Below are 27,067 nucleotides of genomic sequence, written 5' to 3'. Positions count from 1 at the left end.
GTGTTTTGGCTGGGAAGGACCAGCCAGGGCTGCCGGAGGCCTGTTTTTTAATTTTTTTTTTTTAAATGCCACAAATTTATTTTATCCACATTTATTAATTGCTTTCCAGATAAAAATTATTTATCGCCCAAAGCGATGTACAAAATAAACAAAGATACATTCTACTGCATCTTACACCAGACAATCCAGGTCGCTACTGTTCCACTTGTTGGGGTAAAATGGCAATATTCAGAGTTCTTGGATCTCCTTTGGTCTTCTACCATTCCCAGTGACACTTTCTCTGCTACTCTTGTTTTGTTTATTTTATTTATTTTGAAAATTTTATATTCTGCACACATCCATGATTCAAGGTGAAGCACATAATCTACATAATACCAAATAAAGAACACATAATGAATGAGCTCCTAAAGAACTAAATGGAAAGCTGCAAAAACATAAGTCTGAAGAAGTTAAGAAGGACCAGTTTGAAAATTGACACGCGAATGCTGAGGGAACATGATGTTTGAGACCAGTGGCAAACAGCTACATTCATGGCTGAAAGTGCTACCAAAAGTTTCTGAAAAATGAAGGACTCAGTTATAAATCAAAGGCTTTCCTAAAAAGAAATGCTTTAAAAATTGTTTTCTAAAGATTGGGTGTAAGCCATGATGCAGAGCTATTCAGGAAGTGTGTTCCAAAATAAAAAGGCCTGCTGACAACTGCTTTCTTTGGGCTCCTTTTGGAGTTAGGATTATCAACTGTCCAGATTTTCTCCGAATTGTACAGATATTTGGGGAAATGTCTGAAAGCCAGGAGAAGGGCTGAAATGTCCAGATTTTAGCATTCCTATCTAGCTGCAGTTCACCCAGTCTGAAAATCTCCTCCTGCCCAGCACCAGTACCTTCAACTAAGTGAACGTGGTCTCTACAGCCTAGGCTGGCACCTTTTCTGTCACACTTGTGGCACACAGTTCAAAATTCAGCGGTCTCCGTACCCCACATGGTTCAAACAGCTGACATTTGAACTGTGCACTGCAGGAGCAACAGAAGAGGCACAGCCTTGACATTGGGGATGGCATTCACCTATTTGAAAGCAGTGGCACTGGGCAGAAAGAGCATCAACCCGGACAGAGATGCCAGGTGAAGAAAAAGTGCCCCAGGAGCAGAGAGCTGGCAAGGAGGACAAGCCCTGCCAGAAGAAGATGATGCACTCAGGAGCAGTGGGGCCTACAGGAAGCCCAAGCCCTGCCAGCCAAATGCATGAGCAGGAAAGTGCGAGGGGATGGGGAGATGGAGTTGAGTGCGGAGGGAAGGGGGTGGGGAGATGGGATGGGGAATTGGAGTGGACTGGGTGGGTGGGGGATGGTCTTTGTACCAGACTGCTGGGGGCATGGGGACTGAGATCTGGAGGGGGAGAGCAGAGGGAGAATGAGACCTGGGGATTTAGGAATACCAGAAGAACTGGAACTCAGGTACTGAGCACTCAGAGACAGTGATGGCTGGGGCAGAGTAGGAACTTGGGGTGAACAGAGCTGGGACTGGTACCAACAAAATTATAAAATAAGTTGTCCAGACAACAAAGGTGGAAGAAAGCATTTTATTTTTAGTTTATTGATTAGAATGTGTCTGTGAAAATACACATTTCTTATCCATTCATTTTGTTCAGTAGTGCATGTGGAGTCTGGCTTCTTGGGATTTCTATTTCACTTTTTGTCAACATTTTTTTAAATTTCTGGTCACTTATTCTGTATTTTGAGGGTCTGGGTTCTGCATGTGTGGCTGAGATGAAGTTCACTGCTAGTATGTAGTTTTTTTTGTAGTGTTTGATTGTAATCTGCTTTCTTCTCTTTTCCCAGTAGGTGGTATATTGGTGTTTTAGGACCCACTGCAGTTTCTACCTTTTCATAGGTACAGTTGTTGCTGTTTTAAGTTGTTTGTTAGTGCAGTTTGGGGATGGCAGATTTTGATTTACTACATAGGTGCCAAGTGTGCTTTTGCAAGGTTTTGTGTTTCACAGACCCATCCTGGGAGGTACGCTGTACTCCAATGGAGCCATAAACATATTTCTTTTCTCTCTTTGGGGCTGGAACCCTGGCTAGCTGTTCCTTCAGTCTCCTTCCCCAGGGTGTACATTCTTACTCTGTGTGTGTGTGTAGGGAGGGTGAGTAATGTGGGGTGACTGGAATACACTTATTAGTTATCCCTGGGGAGTGTTGTCTCTGATACACATCTGAGTGCAGATTAATCACAGTAACCATGCTGGAGTCATTGTGTTAGTGTCAAATAAAAAGTCTTTACTGATTGGCAACAAATCTGTAGAATGGCAGCAGCAGTAACAAACTCCTCTGCACCACAAGGTCTCTCTTATTTTCTTACTGTTTTTCCCCCTCTATCTGAGCTGGAATCTCTGAACTAGGGCCAGGGAAATCTCCACCTTCCAGGGCTTGGATAAGTGGAGCCTCCTTTAACTGAGTGGAAAAAACCCCTTCCAACTTGGGTAAAAATGTTAACACTGTCCTTTGCATAGAGAGTCCAGTTCTATGTTACAATTTGAATATTCTTTTTTTTTTTTTAATATATATATGGTGAAACATCCTAGCAATGCTCTGCATCATGATTAAGGGTGTTTCTATGGACACAGAATACTTGTTTGCAGAACTGGAGGTGCAGTATTTCTATAGCACTTCTGTTCTATTCTGTAAAGATCCCAGAGCTCACTCTTTTATATAAAAGGAGTGATTGAATGATGCTATACAATACTTGGCCTTTATCTGCCATCATTTACTATTTTGTCACTGTTTTTTGTTTTGATTTGATTAAATATTTGTATTGAATTATTATGTACGTTTAACCTGTACTCTGCACGAATACTGTGGAAGATGCGGAAATAAGAACTTTTAATAAATAATAATAATTTTATTAATGGTGGGGTGGCAATAATAGTCATTTGTGAATGTGAAAGGGCATCGTCAGCAAAAGTTTTACTCAGCGCCTCCAAGTGTTTGGAATTTGCAGAGTTGAAAATTGGCGCCCCTACTTGAAGTGCATGGGTGTTTGTATTTTTTTAAATTTTTTTGTATTTCTGCTTTTAGTCTGGGAAGTTCGTGCAAAAAGACTAGTGGAGAGGGTCCCTCTATGCGTTCTGTTTCATTCTGGAGTAGCAAGCTTAAGGGGGTCATTTTCCAAAGGTACTGCTCGCGAAAAGGGACTTTTCGCGTGCGATACCTAAATCGGGGCGGGTTCTGGGTGGCGTCGGTACCGGAAGGGGAGGAGTTGGGGCGGACGCCGCGAAGACATCGCTGATGGCGAAAAGGTAAGGACCCTTTTCGCTGCCAGTATCGCGCCCAATAGCACCACCTTGTACGATGGCGCTATTGGGTGCAAAAGCCGGCAGCGATCGCACCACGGAGGTGCGATCGCTGCCGGTTTTTGCAGGCCCGCCCCCCCCCGCCCCCCATTACCGCCGGATTCTCTAAGGTCTGCGACCTTAGAGAATCCAGGCCTAAGTGCCAGCTGCAAGCTCCTCTGTCACTGGGGCAATCATTTCCTCTTATTCCTACGCCTCATTGCGGGTTTTTAGTTCCACGTGTCCTGAGGCTTGCCTGGAGGCGGGGAGGTGGGGAGTGGTTTGGGTCAGGGTCCCTAATGCACTCCCTCTCTCAAGACCCAGCTGCTGTGCCAGGCATTTTAAAATTTCCCATATTGTGGGGTCTTTCTCCACCTGGGACCCCCGACAGGGATTGCAATCCAAGATCCTAAGACTTCCCTCCCAGACCCTGGTTGCAGCAGGACTATTTCTCTCACTTAGAAGCAAGGTCACCAGGTCAGAGGTGTCGTTGTGGGTCCAGGGCCAGGAAAAAGATGTTAAGACACCCTAGGCAAACCTTCAGCCTTACACTTGGTCCCCACCAATTAACTTTCAGGCACATAGGCTACCCCCTCAAGCTTCTGATAATTAAATTAGAAAATCATGGATGACTCTACCGCCGCCTCTCCTGATACAATTTCTGAAAAATAAATAATTGGACCTATGGCACTTGATTTCCAAAGACACACGTAAAACTCTGTTTTATGCATGCAACATTTTGAAAAGCAATCAGAGGCTAGTACGTGCATAACCCTATGTATGGTCTGGTTTTGCATGTGCTTTTCTGCACACTGAGGGGAGGCATTCCTGGAGGTGGGGGAGCAAAGTTGTGGCTTAATCGCATACGTTTTGCTTTTAAGAAGTGTGCGCATAAGTTACCCAGCACAAGTTGCGCCCTGCTAGGAGCAGGTATAACTTTATGCACCTACTCAGCCAATTGCCCAAGGATTTTCAAAGCAAATTTATGCAGCTCCTATGTGGGTTTTGAAAATACTTGAGAAAGTTTGCATGTACAATGATCATGAGAACCTTATTGCTATGTGGGCTGTTATATAATTACCCTTCATGGAGGGTAAGTTGCAGAGGCATTTCAGTGAGCAAAGCAGTGATATACCTGCAGAAATAGCCTGTAATAAAATTGCCTCCCTGATATGTGAGTAAACGTATGCACGTTTGAGTATCATATACACCAGTCCCAAATTCCTTTTTTAGACACTTTGATAGTATGTATGTAAAACTATCTGGACTGAGCGGAGGCTTCCGGGAGGTGGGGGTGTGGGTGGGAAGAACAGAGTTAGGGAGGGGTTTGCACTTATGTGCATAGTTTTGCATTTTCAAACGTATGCACACACATTTTCCTGAAAATCTCTGTGTACATCTTAGCAGGTGTAATAGAATGTGGATAGTTTTGGTGGGGTAATTTACAAAGAGAACAGACATACCTAAATAATACAGTAATGACGGCAAATAAAGACCAAATGGTCTATCCAGTCTGCTCATGGTAGTAACTACCACTCTGTGCAGGTTAACCCATGTTTCTGTTAAGGGTAGTGGCTGCCATTCTGTGCAGGTTACCTCCATGCAGAAATGTTGCAACTAAAGTTAGCATAGCTTCAGGGCCGGCGCGTCCATTAGGCGAACTTCGGCAGTCGCCTAGGGCGCCAAGCTGTAGGGGCGCCGAAGAGCAGCTATGTGGTGCCACAAGCAGGGCTTATCCCGCTCACGGCAAAGAGAAATAGAGACTGAGTGTGCTGATTGTGGCCCTGAGAAGCACACAGTCTCTATTTCTCTTTGCCATGAGCGGGATAGGTCCCGCTTGCGGCACCACGTGGCTGCTCTTCGGCGCCCCTACAGCTTGGCGCCCTGAGAAGCACACAGTTGGCATCGAAACAGTAGGGGGGCGCGACCGGGGGTGGGGGGTTTGGAAGCATAAGGGTCTCCTAGGGCGCCCAATACCCTTGCACTGGCCCTGCATAGGTTACCCCTTTTCTTCATTAGCAGTTTCAAGCCTTTAGGAATCCACAGTGTTTATACCATGCCCTTTTAAATTCATTTACTGTTCTTGTCCTCACAACCTCTTGTGGGAGGGCATTCCAGGCATCCACCACTTTCTCTGTCAAGAAATGTTTCCTGATGTTGACTCTGAGTCCTCCCCTCTAAGAGTTTCATATTATGACCCTTTTGGTTTGAAGATTGGTGCAACTTATGGACATTTTTGCTGACTTTTTTATATGAGGTGGTTACAAATTTACTTCCATGGAAGACAATTTTCAAAAGCCATGTAGGAAGATAAATATAGATTTATCCATGTAAGTACTGATTTACCCAGGTAAAAGGGTTTTTGAAAATATTTCATCCTAAAAAATGCCTAATAGTGATCAGACTTTCCCTTTGAGAATTAGTACAAAAGCATGTTTGAAAATTTCCCTCTTACTTTTAAATATTTAAATTTACTTTATAAATAATGCATCTCCCAAAGTTAATATATAACATTTTTCTAGTATCTCAAAACTACATTTCCCATCAATAAATATTCATTAAGCTAATTTTTTCAAAATTGAACCATATTAAACTGCACAAGAAAAAACATTTTTATTATTCACTCTTTCACTCACACTATATTATAGAGCACTATACAAAATAGCCCCATATGTTACTCTGATTACAAATTAAGTGGCAAGCAACAGAGCTATATATAAATGTGCAGAAAATACATAAATTCATAAACAAATGTATTCAGCAAAACACAATTTCTAACACTGCACTCATTAGATTCCATTCGGGTATTCTCAAACTCCATTCAATTTTCTGTGACATCCCCAGTTTGCATTCACCTGTGATAAAAACCTCAAGGACCTTCTTGTCCCACCTGAACTCAGCCTTGAACCATCCTTTTTGAATATTAATGATCATGGTCATTTCCTTTGTACACATTATTCAGTTTGTATGCATTCTCCATCTATTTCATTTTTCACATATCCTATCACACATAAAGTTTACCCACTGAAGAATTATTTTGTTTCTCTGCAGGGGTTTTCTATGTTATATTATGTCCTTGTTCCATGCTATATGTAGGCAAAATGGCCCTTAGCCGAAAAACAAGAATTATTGTACACTGTTCCTGCCTACAATCTGGTTGCCAGGAGGCCCCTCTAATCTCTCACTGGTAGGAGTTAGGACATGATGACTGTGAAGGTGAATATCTAGATACACCTGGAGAGCCTGGACCTTGGAAAATGTTAATGCTAACTTTTTACTCTTGCCCTGCTCTCACCCTGTTGCCTGTTTCTGCAGACACTATTTTGAGATGTAAGAGCAAAGGAAACTTGTGGTTAGCAAGGAAAACAGAAGTTATAAGCAATACTCATTGTTTCCTTTGTGTGGCATTGTAAAAGGCAGGAACTTAGCTATGCGGAGGACCTTAGTGCAGACCTCATCTGATTTATTTTTGACAAGACAGAATTGGAAATACCAAAGGGGGAAACAGATGCTGACGTAGTTGATGTAAGGGATTGGGGACATAAAATATATGCACACCAACACATGATGGCATTCATAGTTCACCGTGAAATTTTGTATTACTGCACAAGGGGAAAAAGGGGAAATTGGAAAATATATAATAAAAATATAATCAAGCAAGAAAGCCCCTGTCTAACCCTTCCTTGACTAAACCGTCAATAGTGTCACGAAGAGATTCTGTAGGATCTTCATTCAACACTTGGTAGTATTGGAGATCACTCAATTGATGATGTATTTCTCTTACATAGGCATCCGTATCCTGGATAACTATGGCCCCACCCTTGTCTGCAGGCTTCACGACTACATTTTGGTTGCGTGCAAGCTGTTTGAGGGCATCCATGGAAAATTGGGCATCGAAATGGCAGATGAAATTTAATGTGGATAACTGCAAGGTGATGCATATAGGGAAAAATAACCCATGCTATAGTTACACAATGTTAGGTTCCATATTAGGTTCTACCACCCAAGAAAGATCTAGGCATCATAGTGGATAACACATTGAAATCATCTGTTCAGTGTGCTGCGGCAGTCAAAAAAGCAAACAGAATGTTGGGAATGGTGAATAAAATGGAAAATGTTATAATGCTTCTATCGCTCCATGGTGAGACCACACCTTGAATACTGTGTACAATTCTGGTCGCCGCATCTCAAAAAAGATATAGTTGTGATGGAAAAGGTACAAAGAAGGGCGACCAAAATAATAAGGGGAATGGAACAGCTCCCCTATGAAGAAAGGCTGAAGAGGTTAGGACTTTTCAGCTTGGAGAAGAGATGGCTGAGGGGGGATATGATAGAAGTGTTTAAAATCATGAGAGGTCTAGAATAGGTAGATGTGAATTGGTTATTTAGTCTTTCAGATAATAGAAAAATTAGGGGGCACTCCATGAAGTTAGCATGTGGCACATTTAAAACTAATTGGAGAAAGTTATTTTTCACTCAATGCACAATTAAACTCTGGAATTTGTTGCCAGAGGATGTGGTTAGTGTAGTTAGTGTAGTCGTGTTTAAAAAAGGATTGGATAAGTTCTTGGAGGAGAAGTCCATTACCTGCTATTAAGTTGACTTAGAAAATAGCCACTGCTTTTAATAGCAACAGTAACATGAAATAGACTTAGTTTTTAGTTACTTGCCAGGTTCTTATTGCCTGAATTGGCCTCTGTTGGAAACAGGATGCAGGGCTTGATGGACCCTTCGTCTGACCCAGTAGGGCATGTTCTTATGTTCGCATCTTCCCTCTCCTGTTTCTTTCTGATTGGATAATTTGCACCACAAGACTCGTTCTAATTGGCTGCACTTCTTTTGGTGGGCTCAGCTGATCTATAAAACTGTGACCACTGCTTTTGTCTTTTGTACACTATTTCTAGAAGTCACTATGAATGCTGAGGCATCCGTTCAAAAATTTAATATGTACTTTTGATGTTAAAGGTATGTGCACTTCTCTTTGAAGTTTCATACATCTGTTTTCACATTTAATCACTGTGCTTTGTAATAATGCCTTGCTCTTTTTGTTTAAATTTTCCACAGACCAGTGTACCATTTAGCCATGTTCTTATCTGCTTTCATTATGGTACGTGCTCTCTTCTGAGTTTTTTTTTTGAACCTTTAATTTTAATATTCTGTATTTGCCGAGTTCTAATTTAAGTTCATTTACTTGTAGATATGAGAAACTCCATGTGTTCGTGTTGAACTGAACACTTTACCATTTTGTGGGGAATTATACTCAATAAGTAGTTCTTAAATAAATAAATTAATTATTTTGAAGAACAGCCTGAAGTGTGACCACACATTCTCTCCTTGTAACCATATGTTGTATGTGTGTGTTTTTTTACTCTACCTTTGATTGTGCATAGAGATACCAATGCCAGAAATGATATTCAAAGCTGATGATTCAAAGGATGATTTTTTCCTTACCAGCCATTCACTATCAGCCCTCACCAATACTCTGTCAACAATCTCCCTCACTACATTAATTCTACAACATTGTAAATAATTTGCCCTTGATTAAACGCCCTCTGCTACTTTCTCTTCTGTTCCCAGTTGTATACTTCCCTGTTTTATTGTAACTGTAATTTTCTAACTTTGCACTGTTAAAGTTTTTTGCATTTTTTGTATTGATCTCTGTTTTTCACACCCTGTTTAAATGTAAACCGGCATGATGTGACAACTGTCATGAATGCCGGTATAATAAAAACACTAAATAAATAAATAAATAAATGATTCAGAGGAAATGAAACAAATCTCAGTGAACCTGGAAGACATATTAGAGCACATTGACAAATTAAAGAATAGCAAATCACCTGGACCAGATGGTATACATCCCAGAGTGCAGAAAGAAGTGAAAAATAAAATTGCAAACCTAAAGAATGAAGGGTTGCCAATGTAACATCAATTTTTAAAAAGGGATCAAGGGGTGATCCAGGAAACTATAGACCAGTGAGTCTGACACCTGTGCCTGGCAAAATGGTAGAAATTATCATAAAGAACAAAACTGCTGAACACATAGATAGGCTAAGTTTAATGGGACAAAGGCAACATTGATTTAACCAAGGGATGTCTTGCCTCACCAGTTTGCTACATTTTTTGAGGGCATAAACAAACATGTGGATAAAGGTGAGCCAGTTGAGATAACAGAAAGCATCTGACAAAGTCCCTCATAAGAGACTTCTTAGGAAATTAAAATGTACTATCGCTTATTGACAACTGGTTAAAAGATAGAAAACAGAGAGTAAGGATAAATGGTAAATTTTCCCAATGGAGAAAGGTTAATAGTGGAGTGCTTTTTAATATATTTACCTCTGCTTTTTAATATATTTACAAATGACCTGGAAATGGGATCAACAAATGAGGTGATCAAACTTACCAATGACACAAAATTATTCAAAGTTGTTAAATCACAAGAGCATTGTGAGAAATTGAAAGAGGACTTTGCAAAACTGGGAGACTGGGCATGCAAGTGGTAAATTAAATTTAATGTGGACAAGTGCAAAGTGATGCACTTAGGGAAGAGTAACCCAAATTATAGCTACTTAATGCAAGGTTCCACAATACCAGTCACCATTCAGGAAAAGGATCTAGCTGTCATCGATACATTGAAATGTTCTGCTCAGTGTGCAACAGCAGCCAAGAAAGCAAAGAGAATGCTAGGGATTATTAGGAAAGGAATGGAGATAAAACAGAGAAAACCATAATGCCTCTGTATCACTCCATAATGTGACCTCATCTTGAATACTGTGTGCATTTCTGGTTGCCATGTCTCAAAAAAGATATAGCTGAATTAGAAAAGGTACAGAGAAGGACAACCAAAATGAGAGGATGAAACTATTCCCCTATGAGGAAAGTCTAAAGAGGTTAGGACTCTTCAGCTTGGAGAAGAGGCGGCTGAGGGAGATATGGTAGAGGTTTATAAAATGAGTGGAATGGAATAAGTAAATGTTAATCAGTTGTTTACTCTTTCAAAAAGTACAAAGACCAGGGGAGACACAATGAAGTTACTAGGCGATACATTTAACACTAATAAGAGAAAATATTGTTTTTCGCAATGCGTAATTAAGCTCTGGAATTTGTTGCTAGAGGATGCAATTAAAGCTATTAGTATAGCTGTGTTTAAAAACAGTTTGGACATGTTCCTGTAGGAAAAGGCCATAAACCATTATGAAGGTGGAGTTGCAGGTATCAACTGCTTATTCTTGGGATAAGCAGCTTGGAATCTATCTCCCCTTGGGATCCTGCCAGGTACGGGTGACCTGGATTGGCCACTGTTGGAAACAGGATACTGGGCTTGATGGACCCTTGGTCTGACCCAGTATGGCAAGTCTTATGGTATGTTCCTCAGTGACAGGCCCTTTGTGCTTATGCAATTCTTCCTTTAATACCACCTCTACCAGCCACTTTCATTGGACAACATCACCATGTCACTCACACCACAGGCATGCAATTACCAAGACTGTGATTGCCCTCCACATTCTGGAATCTTCCCAATGGTAAGGAACAACTACACTTCTGAAGACTTTTCACACTCTAGCTCAATGATGGTAAACTCCAGTCCTCGAGTGCCACAAACAGGCCAGGTTTTCAGGATATCCACAATGAATATGCTTGAGATAAATTTGCATACAATGGAGGCAGCGCATGCAAATCTTTCTCATGCATATTCATTGTGGATATCCTGAAAACCTGGCTGTTTGTGGCATTCGAGGACTGGAGTTCGCCATCACTGCTCTAGCTGAATTTAAAGGTGCTAGAAAGCCTTAATGTTAAAGTATATTTCAAAATGTTAAGCGTAAGCTCCGTTTGCTACTGTTCATGTGCCATCTAGTGTCACCTATCCACACATTTAAAAACCTCCAAGGTTTCCACGCAGATAAGGAGGGCCTCTTCAAAGGAAAGGAGGCTCTAGAATGAGGGGTCATGGGATGAGGGTGAAAGAGGGAAAATTCCTGAGGGGTCAATATTCAAAGCCATTTAGATGGATTATTCATTTTACTCATTTTATCCGTCTAAATTGCTTGGTTTGAATATTGCCCTTGCTTATCCAGCTAACAGTTACTTGGATAAGTCTTTTTCCAGCTAAGATTTAGCCAAATAAGAAAGGAGAGTGCAGGAGGCGTTCTTAGGTGGGGCAGAGGCAGGTGAATAACTGAACTAACTCCGATATTAAGAGTTACTCAGAAGTTTTTGGCCTAACTAGATATACCTTAGAGCTTCCAGCTTAGGTGCTAAGCAACAACAGAAGCCAGGTACCCAGCGGCAGGCTGCTCCCGTGATCCAGGCTGATAATGAAAGGAAAATAAGGTACCAGGAGGGTGGGAATGTGTAGATGGGGGGGGGGCCTTGGAAATATAAATGTAAGTATCATTCGATGGAAAAGGGACAGGAGCAAGGGCTGAGACTGGGCCCAGCAACGGAACATTGATTTTTCTAATCAGAAGGAAGGGTTGTATGGGGTGGGTGCGGCAGTATTGACCCGGCACAGCCAAGCATGGGACCTAGCATGGGGGGCTTTATGGCCAGTATGCTTACACATTTTTTTTTAAGTCTTACTACACTTAAGTGGCTATATATTTATATGGAAATTAATTAATTAATTTATTTAATGTAGCGATACCAGCTATATTCAAAATCTGACTGGTTAGGTTTAAAGTTATCCAACTACAATTAGCTGGATAACTTTAATCAGGGATATTCAGTGGGACTTTAGTCTGTAAGTTGCACCAGTATCTTGACATATTTGCTATACCAGACTAACACGGCTATTGCTCTGAAAGTCAAGGGTAGTAGTATAGTTGAGTTTAAAAATGGTTTGGACAAATTTCTGAGGACAAATTCATTAACAATCATTAGCCAGAGAAACTAGGGGTATTCTCTATCTCTTACTTCAGGAAAAGAGCAAAATGGAATGGACTTTCCTATTAGGATCTCCTAAGTGCCTCCAAGTGATCCAGATGGGCCACTGTCAGAAACAGGATGCTGGATTTGACCTGATCTGACTCAGCATGGTACTTCTTTATGTTCTTAAAGGGAACCAGCAGTGCACATGCCCAGAGACTGCCTATTTATTGCACATGTGCTATTCTCTCTGAAGCTCTACATGTACAACAGATAGTCACAAATTGCTCTTGCTACTATGCTGTCAGAGCATGGCAGATAGCTCAGAAGTTCATGTGCCCTTAAATACAACACAGTGTGGCTTCAGATCATAGGCTAGCCATCACTGTACTAGACAGATTAAATAGGTCCCTTTCATTTCTTATAATTTTTAAAGAAACTTTTCTCTAAAACATTGAATACCACTTAACATCAAGCCCTGATGCCAATGCTGATGCCAGCAGCTCCGGGGTGGAAAATTCCTGCCACCTCCAGGATTGAATTAATGAACAAAATTTAACAAATTAGTCTACTAATCAAGATATCTATCTGCATAATTAATTTTTCCTTTCAAAAGTAATCAGATTAGAATGTACTGTACAAGTTACACTAACTCTAGAATCTTATCACCATATCAGTCTTTAATCTTTTAGGTTCGGGATTTTAACATATTACTCACCTAGCTGTCTTCTCACCACTCGTTTGTTAGACATGGTAAAAGTATGTTTATTGCTTTCACACAGCGCGTAACAGGGAAAGTATTTTTAACCTTTGCCTCTTTGCTTCTCTAACTGTTCCCTTTTTATTTGCCGTCTGGGTGTCTAGGACCGGCTTTAGTGATTACAGCAGAGTGGGCAGCATTCTGTCCACGCTTCATTCTGCTGTGCTGAGCTGGGCAGATGCGTGGTTAGATTTATGAGTTAATCTTTAACCAGCTTAATCTCAGAATAAAGAACAGGTTTTCTATTGAGGAGAATAGTACGATGCTCAAGCTTTGGTAACTGGGGAAATTAAAACCTAATTTAACAAGCTTGTTTGGAAATCCTAGGACAATGGTTCTATAATGCTGTTCTTGACCCTGAACCAGGTTTGGTTTCAGGCCCTGCATAATAAATATTTAATGCAAAAAGTGACAATAATTCAAACAAGGAAATTTGTGAATATTTCATGAGTCCTTGTTTCCTCCTTTAAAATAGAAACCAGCACATGATTATCATAACATTCATTATAGACTCATCCCATGTAAGAGGACAAGAGACATTTTCACACCAAAAATCAAACAGGGATTTATCTAAAACATGGGAGTGACCCACTCCTTACCAATAGATTAATTGTCCTCTTGCAGGCCTTTGCCAAATTAACATTAAATACACCACATAAATGGAGAGGACTGTAGTTTACTCATCCCTACTCCCTTAGCGACCTAAATTAACTAAGAACACAACAGTACTAAGATGCAGCCAGGAGGCCAGCAGTGAGATGGGGACTTGCCAGTCTTTTGCACTGAGTGACACATGTATGATTATCTACTAATTGGTGAGAGGTTGTATATGTGCAAAGAGCTCCAGGCTCTTTTTGATCTCTGGCGCTAGAATGGCAGACCTAGAAGAGCTGAGGCAAACAGAGAGGTATATAGAGGAGACCTCCAGGGACATAGTAACCAAATCCCAACTCCAGCCTGTCAGTCCCTGTGCAGCCTCGAAGGAGCAAGGTCATATGGATGGAGAGCATCAACTTGGTGTGGCAGGAAATGGGACCTCCTCTCCAGCAGGCCGATACAGTACAGTGCGCTCCGGTGGAGCGCACTGTTAACCTGCGTTTGGACGTGCATTTTCGATGCGCTAGCTTTACCCCTTATTCATTAAGGGGTAATAGTGCGTCGAAAATGCGCGTCCAACCCCCCTCCCCCCCACCGAAACTAATAGCACCTGCAACATGCAAATGCATGTTAAAGGCCCTATTAGTTATTCCCGGGCGATTCAGTAAGTAAAATGTGCAGCCAAGCCGCACATTTTACTTTCAGAAATTAGCGCCGACCCAAAGGCTGGCGGTAATTTCTGCCGGCATCGGGAAAGTGCACAGAAAAGCAGTAAAAACTGCTTTTCTGTACACCCTCCGACTTAATATCATGGTGATATTAAGTTGGAGGTCCCAAAAGTTAAAAATAATAATAAAAAAAAAAATGTTTAAATCGGCTCGCTGGTTGAAAACCGGACGCTCAATTTTGCCGGCGTCCAGTTTCCGAACCCGTGGCTGTCAGCGGGTTTGTGAACCGACGCCGGCAAAATTGAGCGTCGGCTGACAAACCCACTGACAGCCACCGCTCCTGTCAAAAAAGAGGTGCTAGCGACGCCCTAATGTCCCTAGCGCCTCTTTTTACCGCGGGTCCTAATTTGAATATTTTTTTTTACTGAATCATGCGCACAAGAGAGCGGGCACTCGCTCGCTCTCCCACGACTTTTACTGTATCGGCCTGCAGGTGATGTATTATCCTCGTGCACTGAGGATGGGTCTCTAAGGGCTTGTGCCAGGAGGGAAGGGAAGAGTTACGTTGGCTGTCATAATTGGTGATTTGATCATTAGGAATATAGATAGCTGGGTGGCTGAAGGATGAGGGTTGCTTGGTAATTTGCCTGCCTGGTGCAAAGATGGCAGACCTCATGCGTCACCTAGATAGTATTTTGGACAATGCTGGATAGGAGCCATCTGTCATGGTGCATGTGGGCACCAAAAATATAAGACTGGAAGGGAGGTTCTGGAGAACAAATTTAGGCTTTTAGGTAGAAAGTTGAATTTCAGAACATCCAGGGTAGAATTCTCTGTAATGTTCTCTGTTCCACATGCAATACCCAAGAGGCAGGCAGAACTCCAGAGTCTCAATGTGTGCATAAGAGGATGGTACAGAGAAGAGGGCTTTAATTTGATTAAGAACTGGGCAACATTTTGGGAAAGGGGGAGCCTATTTTGAAAGAATGAGCTCCACCTTAACTGAAGTAGAACCAGGCTGCTGGCACTAACCTTTAAAAAGGAGATAGAGCAGCTTTCAAACTAGAACAAAGGGGAAAGCAGACAGTCACTCAGCAGCACATGGTTCGGAGGGAGGTATCTTCAAAGACTACTAAAATAACAAGGGAGTTAGGGCATCCTGATAGAGAAGTTCCAGTAAAAGCATATGTAGCCCATTTGCCTATAAGTATAGAACAGATTGAGATAAAAGATTCCAAATTATCCCTATCAATTCTAAGAAAGTTGTATATACAAATAAAAAGGTACCTTGAAATGTCTGTATGCTAATGCCAGAAGTCTAAAAAATAAGATGGGAGAGTTAGAGTTTATAGAACTGAATGAAGAGGTAGACTTAATTGACATCTCAGGGACCTGGTGGAAGGAGGATAACTAACTAATAGGACAGTGCTAAACCAGAGTATAAATTATATCGCAATGATAGGGTGGATCAACTTGATAGTGGGATGGTGTTTATGTTAGGGATGTTAGAGTTCAATAGGATAAATATCCTGCAGGAGGCTAAGGGCCGGATTTTAAAAGGGTATGCGCGTAACCCTTAAAAAAAACCCCTGCGCGCGCCGAGCCTATTTTGCATAGGCTCGGCGGCGCGCACAAGCCCCAGGACGCGCGTAAGTCCCGGGGCTTGCAAAAAGGGGCGGTCAAGGGTGTGGCCAGGGGGCGTGGTGTCGGCTTGAGGGCGTGTTCGGGGGCATGGGGGGGGGGGGGTCCGGTGTGTCGGGGCCTGCCGCTGCAGCAGACAGTCAGCGCGCGTAAGTTACGATTGCCCGGAGGCAGGCGTAACTTTGCAGATAAAGGTTAGTAGGGGGATTTAGGTAGGGCTGGGGGGTGGGTTGGATAGGGGAAGGGAGGGGATGGTGGCGGGAGGAAGAAGGAAAGTTCCCTCCAAGGCCACTCTGATTTCGAAGCGGCCTCAGAGGGAACGGGCAGCGCGCGCAGGGCTCGGCGCGCGCATGTTGCACAAATGTGCACCCCCTTGCGCGCGCCGACCATGGATTTTATAAGATACGCGCGGCTACGCGCGTATCTTATAAAATCCAGCGTACTTTTGTTTGCGCCTGGTACGCGAACAAAAGTATGCGCGCGCGCAGTTTTTTAAAATATACCCATAAATGAATAGTAGATTCTTTAGGGGTAAAAATTCCATATGTGATGGGGAAGAGCTTAGTGGTAGGGATATACTATTGATCACCTGGCCAAAATAATCAGATAGATGATGGAATGCTAAGAGAAATTAGGAAAGCTAACAAATTTGGCAGCACAGGCAAAATGGAAGATTTCAATTACCCCAATATTGACTGGGCAAATGTCACATTAAGACATGCTAGGAAGGTAAAGCTTCTAGATGTTGGCTATTTATAATAAGGAACTTCCGGAAGCTAGGAAATGTACACTACATATTCATTACCTGGGATGGGAACAGAAGCTCAGAGGATTTTCTACACTTTACTTGTTGCAGATAATAAGTCTGAGACAGCTTTATCTGCTGTAAGGAACTTTTTTGTGCCTAAAGTTTATATAGTGGCAGAACACTATAAGTTGTGCCAGCAAGGATAGAAGCTGGAAGACACTACAGATCAGTATATTGCTGTTTTGAGAAAACTGATTGTTACTTGCAGCTTTGGAGATATGGCAGGGGAAATGATTCAGAATCAATAAGTAGAAAAAGCAGTGATGGCTCATGTTAGGGAACACTTCTTGTTTGAGCCTGACCTTACATTACAAAAAGCCTGGACAATTGCCAGCCTGATAGAAACTGCAATGACAGAGGCAAAGATAATGGATCAAGGTACGACAGAACCAGTACAAATTGTGCAGCCTTTGCAAACTGCAATTTGGATAATTATCAAGCCAGTGCAAACATGAATTTGCAGCTTCCAAAATACATGCAATCTGTCATGGCTGTGGATCAAAACATACTGCTAATTGCACTAATTGTCCTGTGCGAAGGCTGACTGTGGACAATACAGAAAGAAAGGACATTTTTGCCAGGGTATGCAGAAGCAGAAAGCCACAACAAGCTATATCTGAAGCTATTGTTCCAGAAGTTACCATTTCAAGTGTGCAGAATCTTAATGAGACTTCTGAGGTGGACAGAATGAATTGCACTATTACAGCGTCTGTCCCATTCGGAGGAAATTTCCAGGACATTGAACTGATTTTGGACATAGACTCTGTAGTCGCTATATTGCCCAAGTCTATTTACATACAATATTTCAGTAGCTCACCACTTACTGCACCTAAGTTGTATCTAATAAGATAATCAAGGAACCCATTTCCCGTCACTGGCTGTTAAACAGCAAATGTAATATTGGAAAACATTTATTTGATTTATATTTTGCCTTTTCAAACCCTTCAAAGCGGATTACATTCAGGTACTGTAGGTCTTTGCCTTTCCTCAGAGAGCTTAACATCTAACAGGCTCATTCACTAAAGCTGTGGTATTTTTCTCAAAGGGAAAAATACTGCAGGAGTTAAAAAGCCATTGTAAACGACCCTGCCGAATTGTGAATCCCACAGTTTTTCCTAAAGGAGTGAAAGCTCCCCAAACAATGCGCGATGGCAGCCCTGGGTCTGTGGGGATGCCAATGCTTAAAGGGGCTGATGGCCCCAAGTAAGCGCCGCTCCTGTTGGTGCAAACCCCCAGTGGTCTGCATAGACCCCCCTGACCACCCACTCCCTGTTGCAGTTAGAGACAGCCCACATTGTGTACATTAAAAAAAAATAAACTTTTTAAGATGGTTGCAAGCCCCATCCCCCACCCTCAACCCCTCCACTTCACTAAAATTATCCGGCCTCTGGAAGCCAGGAGGTCAGGATCCCCTTGGCCCTTCCCCACTCCTACACACACAAAACTATCTCTGGTGGTCCAGTGGCCTCCTCCCCCATACAAACAAAAGCCTCTCTGGTAATCCAGTGGGGCTCGGAGTGCCCCCTAGGCTCCGGGACAGGTGGCCGCCATTCAGGGCCTTGGAGTAATCTCCTGCTGCTGCTTTGCTCCACTCAATGGTGTCTTGGCTTGTGGATGCCTCTTTGGGTTACTTTACCCTGCAATGATGCCTTGAGTTATTCATACCACTTTTGGGGCCACTTTGACACAGACTTGGTAGCTTGGAGTGATTTTCCCTCTTCTGAGGATATCCACCCACAAGTTTCATTACAATTGTTTAGAAAACAGCAATTTTGAAGCCCAAACTAGAATACATTGCTTTCCCCAGTGATATTAATGAATGAATGACCCAAACAAACAAAAATTGTTTGAAATGAATTATGTGAATTTTGTGGGCATTTCACTTTTTAGAAAAGTTTATTCCGGGAAACTGATATCATGACATGGTTATGCTCGAACACAAAAATCAAACAGACAGATCCTTGACATAGAACAAAAACAAAAACAACAGCACCTGGTAACAACCTTCCCTTTCACCTATTTGCCTTTGTCTAAGCCTTCATCAAAAGAAATTAATGCAAAAACCATGTAACAAATAAAACAGATAAACCTATGGAGCTGGACACCTCCTCACTTGTCATGCCACTTCCATGCTTGCAGCGCTTCTGGCATTGATGAACGACCGGCATCTCGCACAGTGTAGTCCATTACAATCTTCCGCCCCAAACGGAGAATCAGCTCAACTTCCAGCTCGATCTGTTTGCTGTACAGCAAGCACCGTGCCTGCCACAAGGCATCCTTTACACAGTTGATCCATATCCAAAGGCTTTTTGTTGACTTCGCCGACACAAGGCATCCATACATCACTGCCTGCTCAGTTAGGCGTATATCGGGATTAACCTTTGCAATCCATTTCATACCCATCGATCAGACTCTTTGTGCCGTGGCACAGTGCCAGAAGACATGAACAGGTGTCTCCACACCCGCACACCCCTTCCGTACATACTCACTTGTCATCACCAGTCTTCGTTTGTGGAGAAAGCTTCTTTTGGCCAGGCATTCATGGACTGCACTCCATGCCAGATCTACAAATGTATGAACCAAAACAAAATATTTTCTGCACACATCCCTCCCATGTACTAACTGAATTGTTTGACCTTCCACACTAAGCTGAAGGCATGGCTCTTTCAGTATCTCTGAGTCCTGTGTAAGTAGTTGACTAAAAGGTGAAGGAAATGCATAATTTGGACAGGCTTAGAGTTGATGGGTCATATCTGCATGGGTTTATTGTGGTAGATATCTGCTGGGCAGTGGTGAGTGGGGTGGGTGGTAATGAAGGGGATTTTATTGTGTTAATTTGAATGTTGATGTTTGGAGCTGTATGAAAGTTTTCTTTGTAAAATTGTGTTGCAACCTGTGTCCTACATTTGGCAGGTTATTTGGGGATTTTGTTATTTGCTCAGGTTTGTTGAGATTGGGTGTGTAAAAAAATAAAACTAACTACAGTACATAACCTGGATTGCAGTAGATAGGAGGCCTAAGCAGTGATAGGTGGAGTTTTCACACAAGGCACACCTGAGTCATCCATTTGAAGGAGTTTCTCATCTCCTTCCTCTTCTCCCTTTTCCTTGATGGAGAAGATATTTAAGAATTTGCCAGAGCCAGAACATTCTGTTACTGCAGGTACAACACAAGCAGACAGCTAGATGCTACCAGCCATATAGAAGGAATTTCAAGAGCAGGCACTCATCCAGACCTTAGAAAAATCTTGTATACATAATCTTTATTAAAATTAATAAATCGCTTCTGCCTAGGCTCTAAGCGATGTACATTAAAACATATATATTTTGAAAACACAAAATAAGAAGACATTCCACCAATACATTCATGCAGTTAACACAGACTCGTCTTTTGATTGTGCCAATTCGGTCAACAACCAAATTGTGCACAAACCTCTAGGCTACCTGAAAATACTAGTGCTGGCAAATACTGCCCTTCCACTTGCATTAAATAGTTCAACAAAGGCCTTTCTAAACAAAAATGTCTAACATCACTCTAAAGGTCTTTAAAGTCCATTAACCATAAGGATTCTGAAAATGAGTTCCACAGTAATGGGGCTGTGATTGAAAAAAGGAGCGTTCCCATGTCTCAGCCAAATGAACAAAGGTAGTACATCCTAAAGGCCCTACTGCATGGATCTATGGGCATGCGTTGAATGATATGCTTTCAGCAAGGTGTTGGTCCATGAGGGTGAGGCTGACTTTATTTATGTGCCATTAAGACATTTCAAAACCAGAGAAAAGGCCAACAAGTTGGAACTGGAAAAGCCTCCTTCAAGCAACTGATGTATCTGTGGATACTTGGGCTGGGGTAAGATTGGCTCTATCTGCAGGGAGCAGCCCTGGCAGTTCTCACTGCCAGCAGATGGATCCAGGCAAAGCAGAGACTGGTCAGGAGCTTCTTTTATCAGCCCGCATTCCCCTCAAGTTGAACCTTTGGGTGTTGGAGCCAGCAGGTCTTAGGCGAAGGTCCCTGCTGAAGACTAAGGATATGGTCCAAGGGCAGGCTATAGTCAGAGGCAGGTGACGGTCAGATGTATCAAGAGTCCAGGCATTGGTCAAAACCAGGTATCTATCTGAGGGAAAGGAAGAGGGACGGATAAGGCAGAGACAGGTTGGGCATATGAAGGCAGGAACAAATAACACACACTATTGGATGTAGCTGGGCATGTTGCTGAGGCAGGATGCATCGGGAGAGCTGCCCTTAAATAAGTTGTTGCATCCATTGCTGCGCGATGCCCTCACTCCGCCCTCCTTACCACTGTGGCGACTCCCTCCGGGCCTGATGGACAGTTTGCTGCCGCGGCGTCTTCTTGCCGTCTTCCTCTGGCATCCCCGGAGCGACACGACGCTGTGGATCCGCCATGTTCCTGATGACGTAGGGCGCGCACGCGCTCCGAATGATGTACCAGCAAGGGCGCGAACCTCAGGGGCGTCCCCCTGAACTGACGTCATCCGCTTCCAGTATAAAAGGTCTCAGAAATTGCTAATGGATTGAGTTAGCAAAGGGTTTCGTTACCTAAGCTACTCTGCCTCCTCGGACTTACCAGGGGTACCCGCTCCTTGGGGACCTTGCTCTCTTTTCTCTATTTCAGATTGCCGATAGGAACCGGTACTCGCTCCTCAAGGGCCCATGTTCCTAAACACTCTGAAGATTCTCTACTGCCTGGAAGCTATCACAGATACAGACAATTGTGAGTTACCATCGCTCTCTCAGAGCTTTCCCTGGAACCAGGTACTCGCTCCTCGAGGGCCTAACCCTTTCCAGCTACTGAGCTTTCTAAAGACCTTATGTGAGATCTATCATCCAGTTCTGGCTATGAACACATTTTACCTGTCTACTCACTATCTATAGTTTCTCTACAGCTCAGCAACCCTGGGATTGTGGTTCCAGTACCTGAGGGATGTCAGCTCTGCCGGGCGTAGCAGCTCACTACTGCCATCTCTGGTGGTTCTACTACCTGTCTAATAAAAGAATTCTGTGTCTGTCTCCATACTCAAGCCTAGCTGGTGGTCCCTCTCAGGATATCCTCCTGGGGGCGCAGTCATCTGCCATCGGCCCAAGGATTCACCTATCTACATTCTTCTACAGCTGAGTGTCCTCTCCATGTACTCCGCTGGTACAGATGGCTTCTCCTTTCCTACCAGGAGTCTTCAGCAGCAGATTCATAACAGCTTGCTAACTCCACCTCCTTCTGGAGCTAGTACACAACAGATTGCTACTCCTAGCTCTAACTCAGAGCTTTCCTAACAAGATTGCTAACTCCTCCTCTGCATAGGAGTTTAACATTCACAGAGTGCTAGCTCCTCCCTCCAGAGGAGCTCGCACATAACAAGAATGCTAACTCCTCCCCTCTCAGGAGTCGAAGCATAAGAGATTGCTAACTCCTTAGCAGATCCTTAACAGATTGCTAACTCCTATCTGATGTCTCCGCCCATCCGGCATCAGATGGGCGGAGACATCAGATAACATAAGGAGATAACATAAGGACATCAGATAACATAAGGAGATGCTGTGACATCCTCAGCAGGGGCTGTGGGGACTTTTCCTGCTGTGGCCCCTTTAAGAAGTCCAGTGTCAGGCACATGCATGCCTAAGGGGAGCCAGGAGGAGCAAGAGCTGGTGGTGGCCTGCCGCATGGTTGTCAACGGCCTTCTGCTACGCTGAAGATAGTGGCTGGCCAGAGTGTGCCAGGCGCGAAGGTAAGGACGGCGGCTCGCAGGGGCATCCCACGAGCCAAACACAACAGCAACATTCCTGACTCCTGGAGAAAAGCTGCAGAATTTTCTTAACACATGGCAGGAGATGACAGGCTAGAGGAGTATAAAGCATTCTGGGAGAAGGATAGGACCTAATTTGTTTTGCCTTCCAATACCAAGCTTCTTTTGCTCAGAGAGCCATAATTCCCAGAAAGGAGGTCCACATTGCTGGAGAGAGTATGATATTTGATAGAGATCAGAGTTAGTTTGAATGCCCAAAATAGTGAAGGTCTCAGGGATCTGTTCCAATTAGTTTATTGTTCTCTGTGGGCCTGATTTACTAAGATTTTTCTCATAGATACAGAATGAGAAATATTTAGTAAACTGGACTCTATATTTGACAACTGGTGATGTGAAACTGCTTATCTGTAATATAACACCCCGATACTACCGCAACAGTGTATAAAACTTCTTTCAGCTAACACTGAAGGCTATCAGGATTTACATAGATACCTTCTCTTCAAAAAGGACTCTAGAGGCTATATTGCTCAATGCATTGGTGCAGTTCTTGAAAAAGGCCAATGTCCATACTAGTTTAATTATTTCCAACTTGCTGAATTTATTTGGTAATAGGGCAAGATGTTATTACACTGACCAACATAATTGCTAGCATTCCTTGACATTCAAAACAGTTATTAACTTGCTGCTTGACCAGAATGGTATAAGGTTTCACTATCCCAGTTCTTATCTTAATCTTATATTCAGTTTGCACAGCATTCTGAGTTTAACAAAACCGTCCAAGAGTCAATTCACAGCATTAAGTTCCTTCACTCTCTCTTGTTAGTACTGACATAAAATGTGCTCCTCAGCAGAAATCCCTCCACCTGGAAGTTCACATAATGTTGTGCATGATCCTCTCTAAGAGCAGTTGGAAGCTCTGTCAGAGAGCTGGGTTGGTAAAGACCGCAGTCATTTCACTGATATCATCAGCAGCTTCCTTCCTCTCAACTCAGTCTCACAGTCTTCCTCACATTGGGGTAGATTTTCAAAAGTTTGCGCTCTACCCGGCGCACACACATGTGTACCCCCAATTTTATAACATGTGTGCACGTTATAAAATCGGGGGCTGGTGCACGCAAGGGGATGCACACTAGTGCACCTTGCCTGCGCCGACACCCACGGGCTTCCCCCGTTCCCTGCCCCCTAACCTAACCTTCCCACCCCTTCCCTTAACCTTCCCCAAATTCTTATTATACCAGCAAATTACGATTTTTCTCTTGTCAATATTACAGTTGAAAAACAATTTTTTTTTCACTTTATTAGTCAAAATAGTTAACAGCATCACTTGTACATTATTTCTATTCTATATGTATAATTTAATACATGAAACTGTATTCTTGTGCAGGTCCAGGACTAGGCTGGATTTCAGTAGTGGATTTGTATCTAAAGTCCAGTTCTGCAGAAACTCCAGATTTCATCTTCCTGTCCAGCACACTGCAACACAACTACTGCAGGAGTCATCAATAGCTGAAACAAGGATACAGGCCAAAGATATTTTATGGGCTCTAGGCCCAACTGGGGAGTCTGGCTTCTTCCCAGATCTTTGTATGTCCCTTGTAATTGTGGTCCTCAGGGACTTGTAAACAACAATATTTGTCAAAATGAGGTAAATGAAGACACAGCACACAGTTCCATCACTTAGAGTCAGATTTTTCATCTTCTTTATTTTTTGCAGCAGCTGTTGCTCCCTTGGCCATACTCCTTTTGGAGAGTCCAGGCCTTCTAATTCTTCCTTCTTGCTGATGACATTTCAGTGCCAAGAGGAACATTCATTCTCATTTGGGATCCAAGTTCCCTCCAACATGCTTGCCCCCCTCTTGTTCACGGCACTGGAGTGGATTCCTGAAGCTGGCAGTGAGGGCATTCATCCTGGCCCACAATCTCCATTCTCTCTAATACGGCCCAAGTCCTCCAAAACCAGAGGGCATTATGGCCTGGATGAGTGACTCTGCTGCACCAATGTGTTGTGCTCTGGGAATGAAAAATTTCCTCCATAACAGGGAAAAAAAATTGCCTGTGCCCGAATTAAGCTTCTGCTCACTCCCCTCTGACAAACATGAAGCACGCATCTCCATGCTCTGATGTGGAAAGCTTTGATGAAGTCCTGAGTGATGAGGCATTACTAGTGTACTCTGATGTCTATCTTCTGGAAAATTCCAACCTTCACGCAGACTCCTTATGCACTTTTGCATTTTGTACCAGTCGTCATTTCATAATATAACCTTCATGCACCCCATGCCGAGTGGACATGCGCCTGAAGCCCCCATGTGCAGGGTGTAACGCAGCAATACTACTGCAACAGTGTAAAACTCTCCTTTCAGCTATCAGTGTCCACAAGGATATCTTCTCTCCACAAAGTGCTCTAGAGGCTATATTGCTCAGTGTATTAGTTCAGTTCTTAATAAAGACCAATGTCCAAACCAGTTGAATTATTATTTCCAACTTGCTGAATTTATTTAGCAATATGGCAAGATGTTATCACACTGACCAACATAATTACTGGCACTCCTTGACATTCAAAACAGTTGCTAACTTGATGCTTGAGGATGGTGTAAGGTTTCAGTATCCCAGTTCTGATCTTAATCTCGTAATCAGTTAGCACAGCATTCTAGGGATGTGCATTCGTTTCATTCGTTTCATACGTTTCCCATAACATGTCAATTAGATGTGCATTCATTTCATATGTTTCATACCTTTCATATTACATGCTTGTATAGGAAACATATGAAACGGATGAAACGAATGCACATCCCTACAACATTCCAGGTTTAAGAAAGCTGTGTACGAGTCAATTCACAATATTAGCTCCCTTCCAGGGGCGGATTCCCGATGACGACCAGCCTGGGGATTCGCCGCCCAGACCAGCCCAGGAGATACCACGTGGTCTGCCGAGCGCGGCTCTGTCACAGCCACACTCGGCAGACCATGTGACTAGAGCGACCGGCCCACCGGGGGATGCCTGATCCCCGATAGGCCAATCTGCCCCTGCTCCCTTCAGTCTCTCGTTAGTGCTCTGCCTGGAAGCTCTCATAAAGGTGCATTTTCAAAAGTTGTGTTTGTAAAAAATAGCACATACCGTGCAAATAAGGATCCACGAGTAAATTTGCACGTGTTAAAAAGGGGCGGGCCAGGGGCGTTCCGGGGAGGGGGCCAACATTTAAACAAGTTGCTATTTTATAAGCAATTTGTGCATGTAAATGTGGCAACTTTCTTGTGTATATTTACTCCAGCTCAATATTAGGAATAAGAATATCTACAAAATACTAACTGTCATACACAAATCCATGCATTCTCACAATTCCCATTGGCTTGATATACCCTTCAGCCCCGTGCAGAACATGCGACCCACAAGATCAGTCCATAAAGGAACCCTGCACGTACCTTCTCTAAAAATAGCACACCTCTCCTCAACCAGAGATCGTGCCTTATCCATTGCAGGCCCTACACAATGGAACTCCTTGCCCACGGTGCTCCGCCTAGAAGCTTGCCCAATCAAATTTAAAAAGAAACTTAAAACATGGCTGTTTCAACAGGCCTATCCGGATTAGCCCTTCTCCTCCTTCCCCCTTTTGTCTTCTGCCTTCGACACCTCCCAGCTGAACGTACGATCCCTTTTGTCACCTTCTTAGTCCACACTAAGAGCCAACTCAACCTTTAAGATGATATCTTGTTACCTCTTGCAGTTATATTTTTTGTATTGTTACTCTTGCAGTTTGACCTGTACTTCCTGTGCTTAACTATATTGTTGTCCCTTTCCCTAATTCCCTGTTATGATGTACTTTCACTCCTATTGTTAAAATGTGAACCGACATGATGTTTTTTCTACTAATGCCGGTATAAAAAAGTTTATAAATAAATAAATGTGAATATTGAAAAAGTGAAAAAAATGACTGGGTGAGGGTCCTGGGTGAAATGGGCGGGGAGGAGGACTTCAGGCTGCAGAGCCAGGAAGGTCTTCATGAGTTGCAGATGCACTGGGCAAACTGGTAGACTAATTGGTAAAAGTGCCGCTCACATGTTAGAAAATCCTCTGATTTATGCATGTAAAAGCAGGCTTAAGGTGTGTAAGTCATCTAAATATGAGTAAAATCTATTTGCATGTGCCTTTAAAATTTGACATACAAATATGTGGGTATGTCATTTTCACACACTTACCTGCCTAAATTTCGATTTATCCGGCTAAGTAGCACTTTTAAACTTATCCAGATAAGTAGTGGCACTTAAATCAGCTATATTCTGATTTATCCGGATAAGTAGCAGCAGGTACTACTAAGCCAGAAAAGTCTGAAAAGCACTACTTAGATGGACAAATAGCACTTTTTTGACTTCTCCGGCTAAGTGCTGCTACTTTTCCGGATAATCCAAAACTTGCACGGCTCATGGTTTTTACAGACTTGAGCTTTTGTACATGCAAATGTGCTCATATTTTATAATCTGCACAGGTTATAAAATACAGTAGCAAATTTGTGTGTACTCATATACATGTGTAAATGGGCACAAGCAAGCAGTTTTGAAAGTTACCCTCTTAATGTTGTGCATGAACTTCTCAGAGAGCAGCTAGAAGCTCTATCAGAGAGCAGGGCTGGTAAACACAGCAGCTATTTCA

At 42.9% G+C, this 27,067-nt stretch overlaps 1 protein-coding gene across 1 annotated transcript in view; it reads right to left on the bottom strand.

Annotated features, from left to right (window-relative positions):
* LOC115099360 (allantoinase, mitochondrial-like) overlaps positions 1-13,092 on the bottom strand; it is a 76,825-nt gene extending 63,733 nt beyond the window's left edge. The window contains 1 exon segment of the mRNA XM_029616951.1: positions 12,908-13,092. Coding sequence (XP_029472811.1) covers positions 12,908-12,941 — 34 coding nt within the window. The 5' untranslated portion in view covers positions 12,942-13,092.
* Positions 13,093-27,067: the final 13,975 nt, after the last annotated feature.

The sequence above is a fragment of the Rhinatrema bivittatum genome, chromosome 9 (assembly GCF_901001135.1).
Source record: "Rhinatrema bivittatum chromosome 9, aRhiBiv1.1, whole genome shotgun sequence".
Classification (NCBI taxonomy): domain Eukaryota; kingdom Metazoa; phylum Chordata; class Amphibia; order Gymnophiona; family Rhinatrematidae; genus Rhinatrema; species Rhinatrema bivittatum.
Note: the sequence above shows the minus strand (reverse complement) of the source record. Positions and strands in the feature narration are given on the sequence as shown.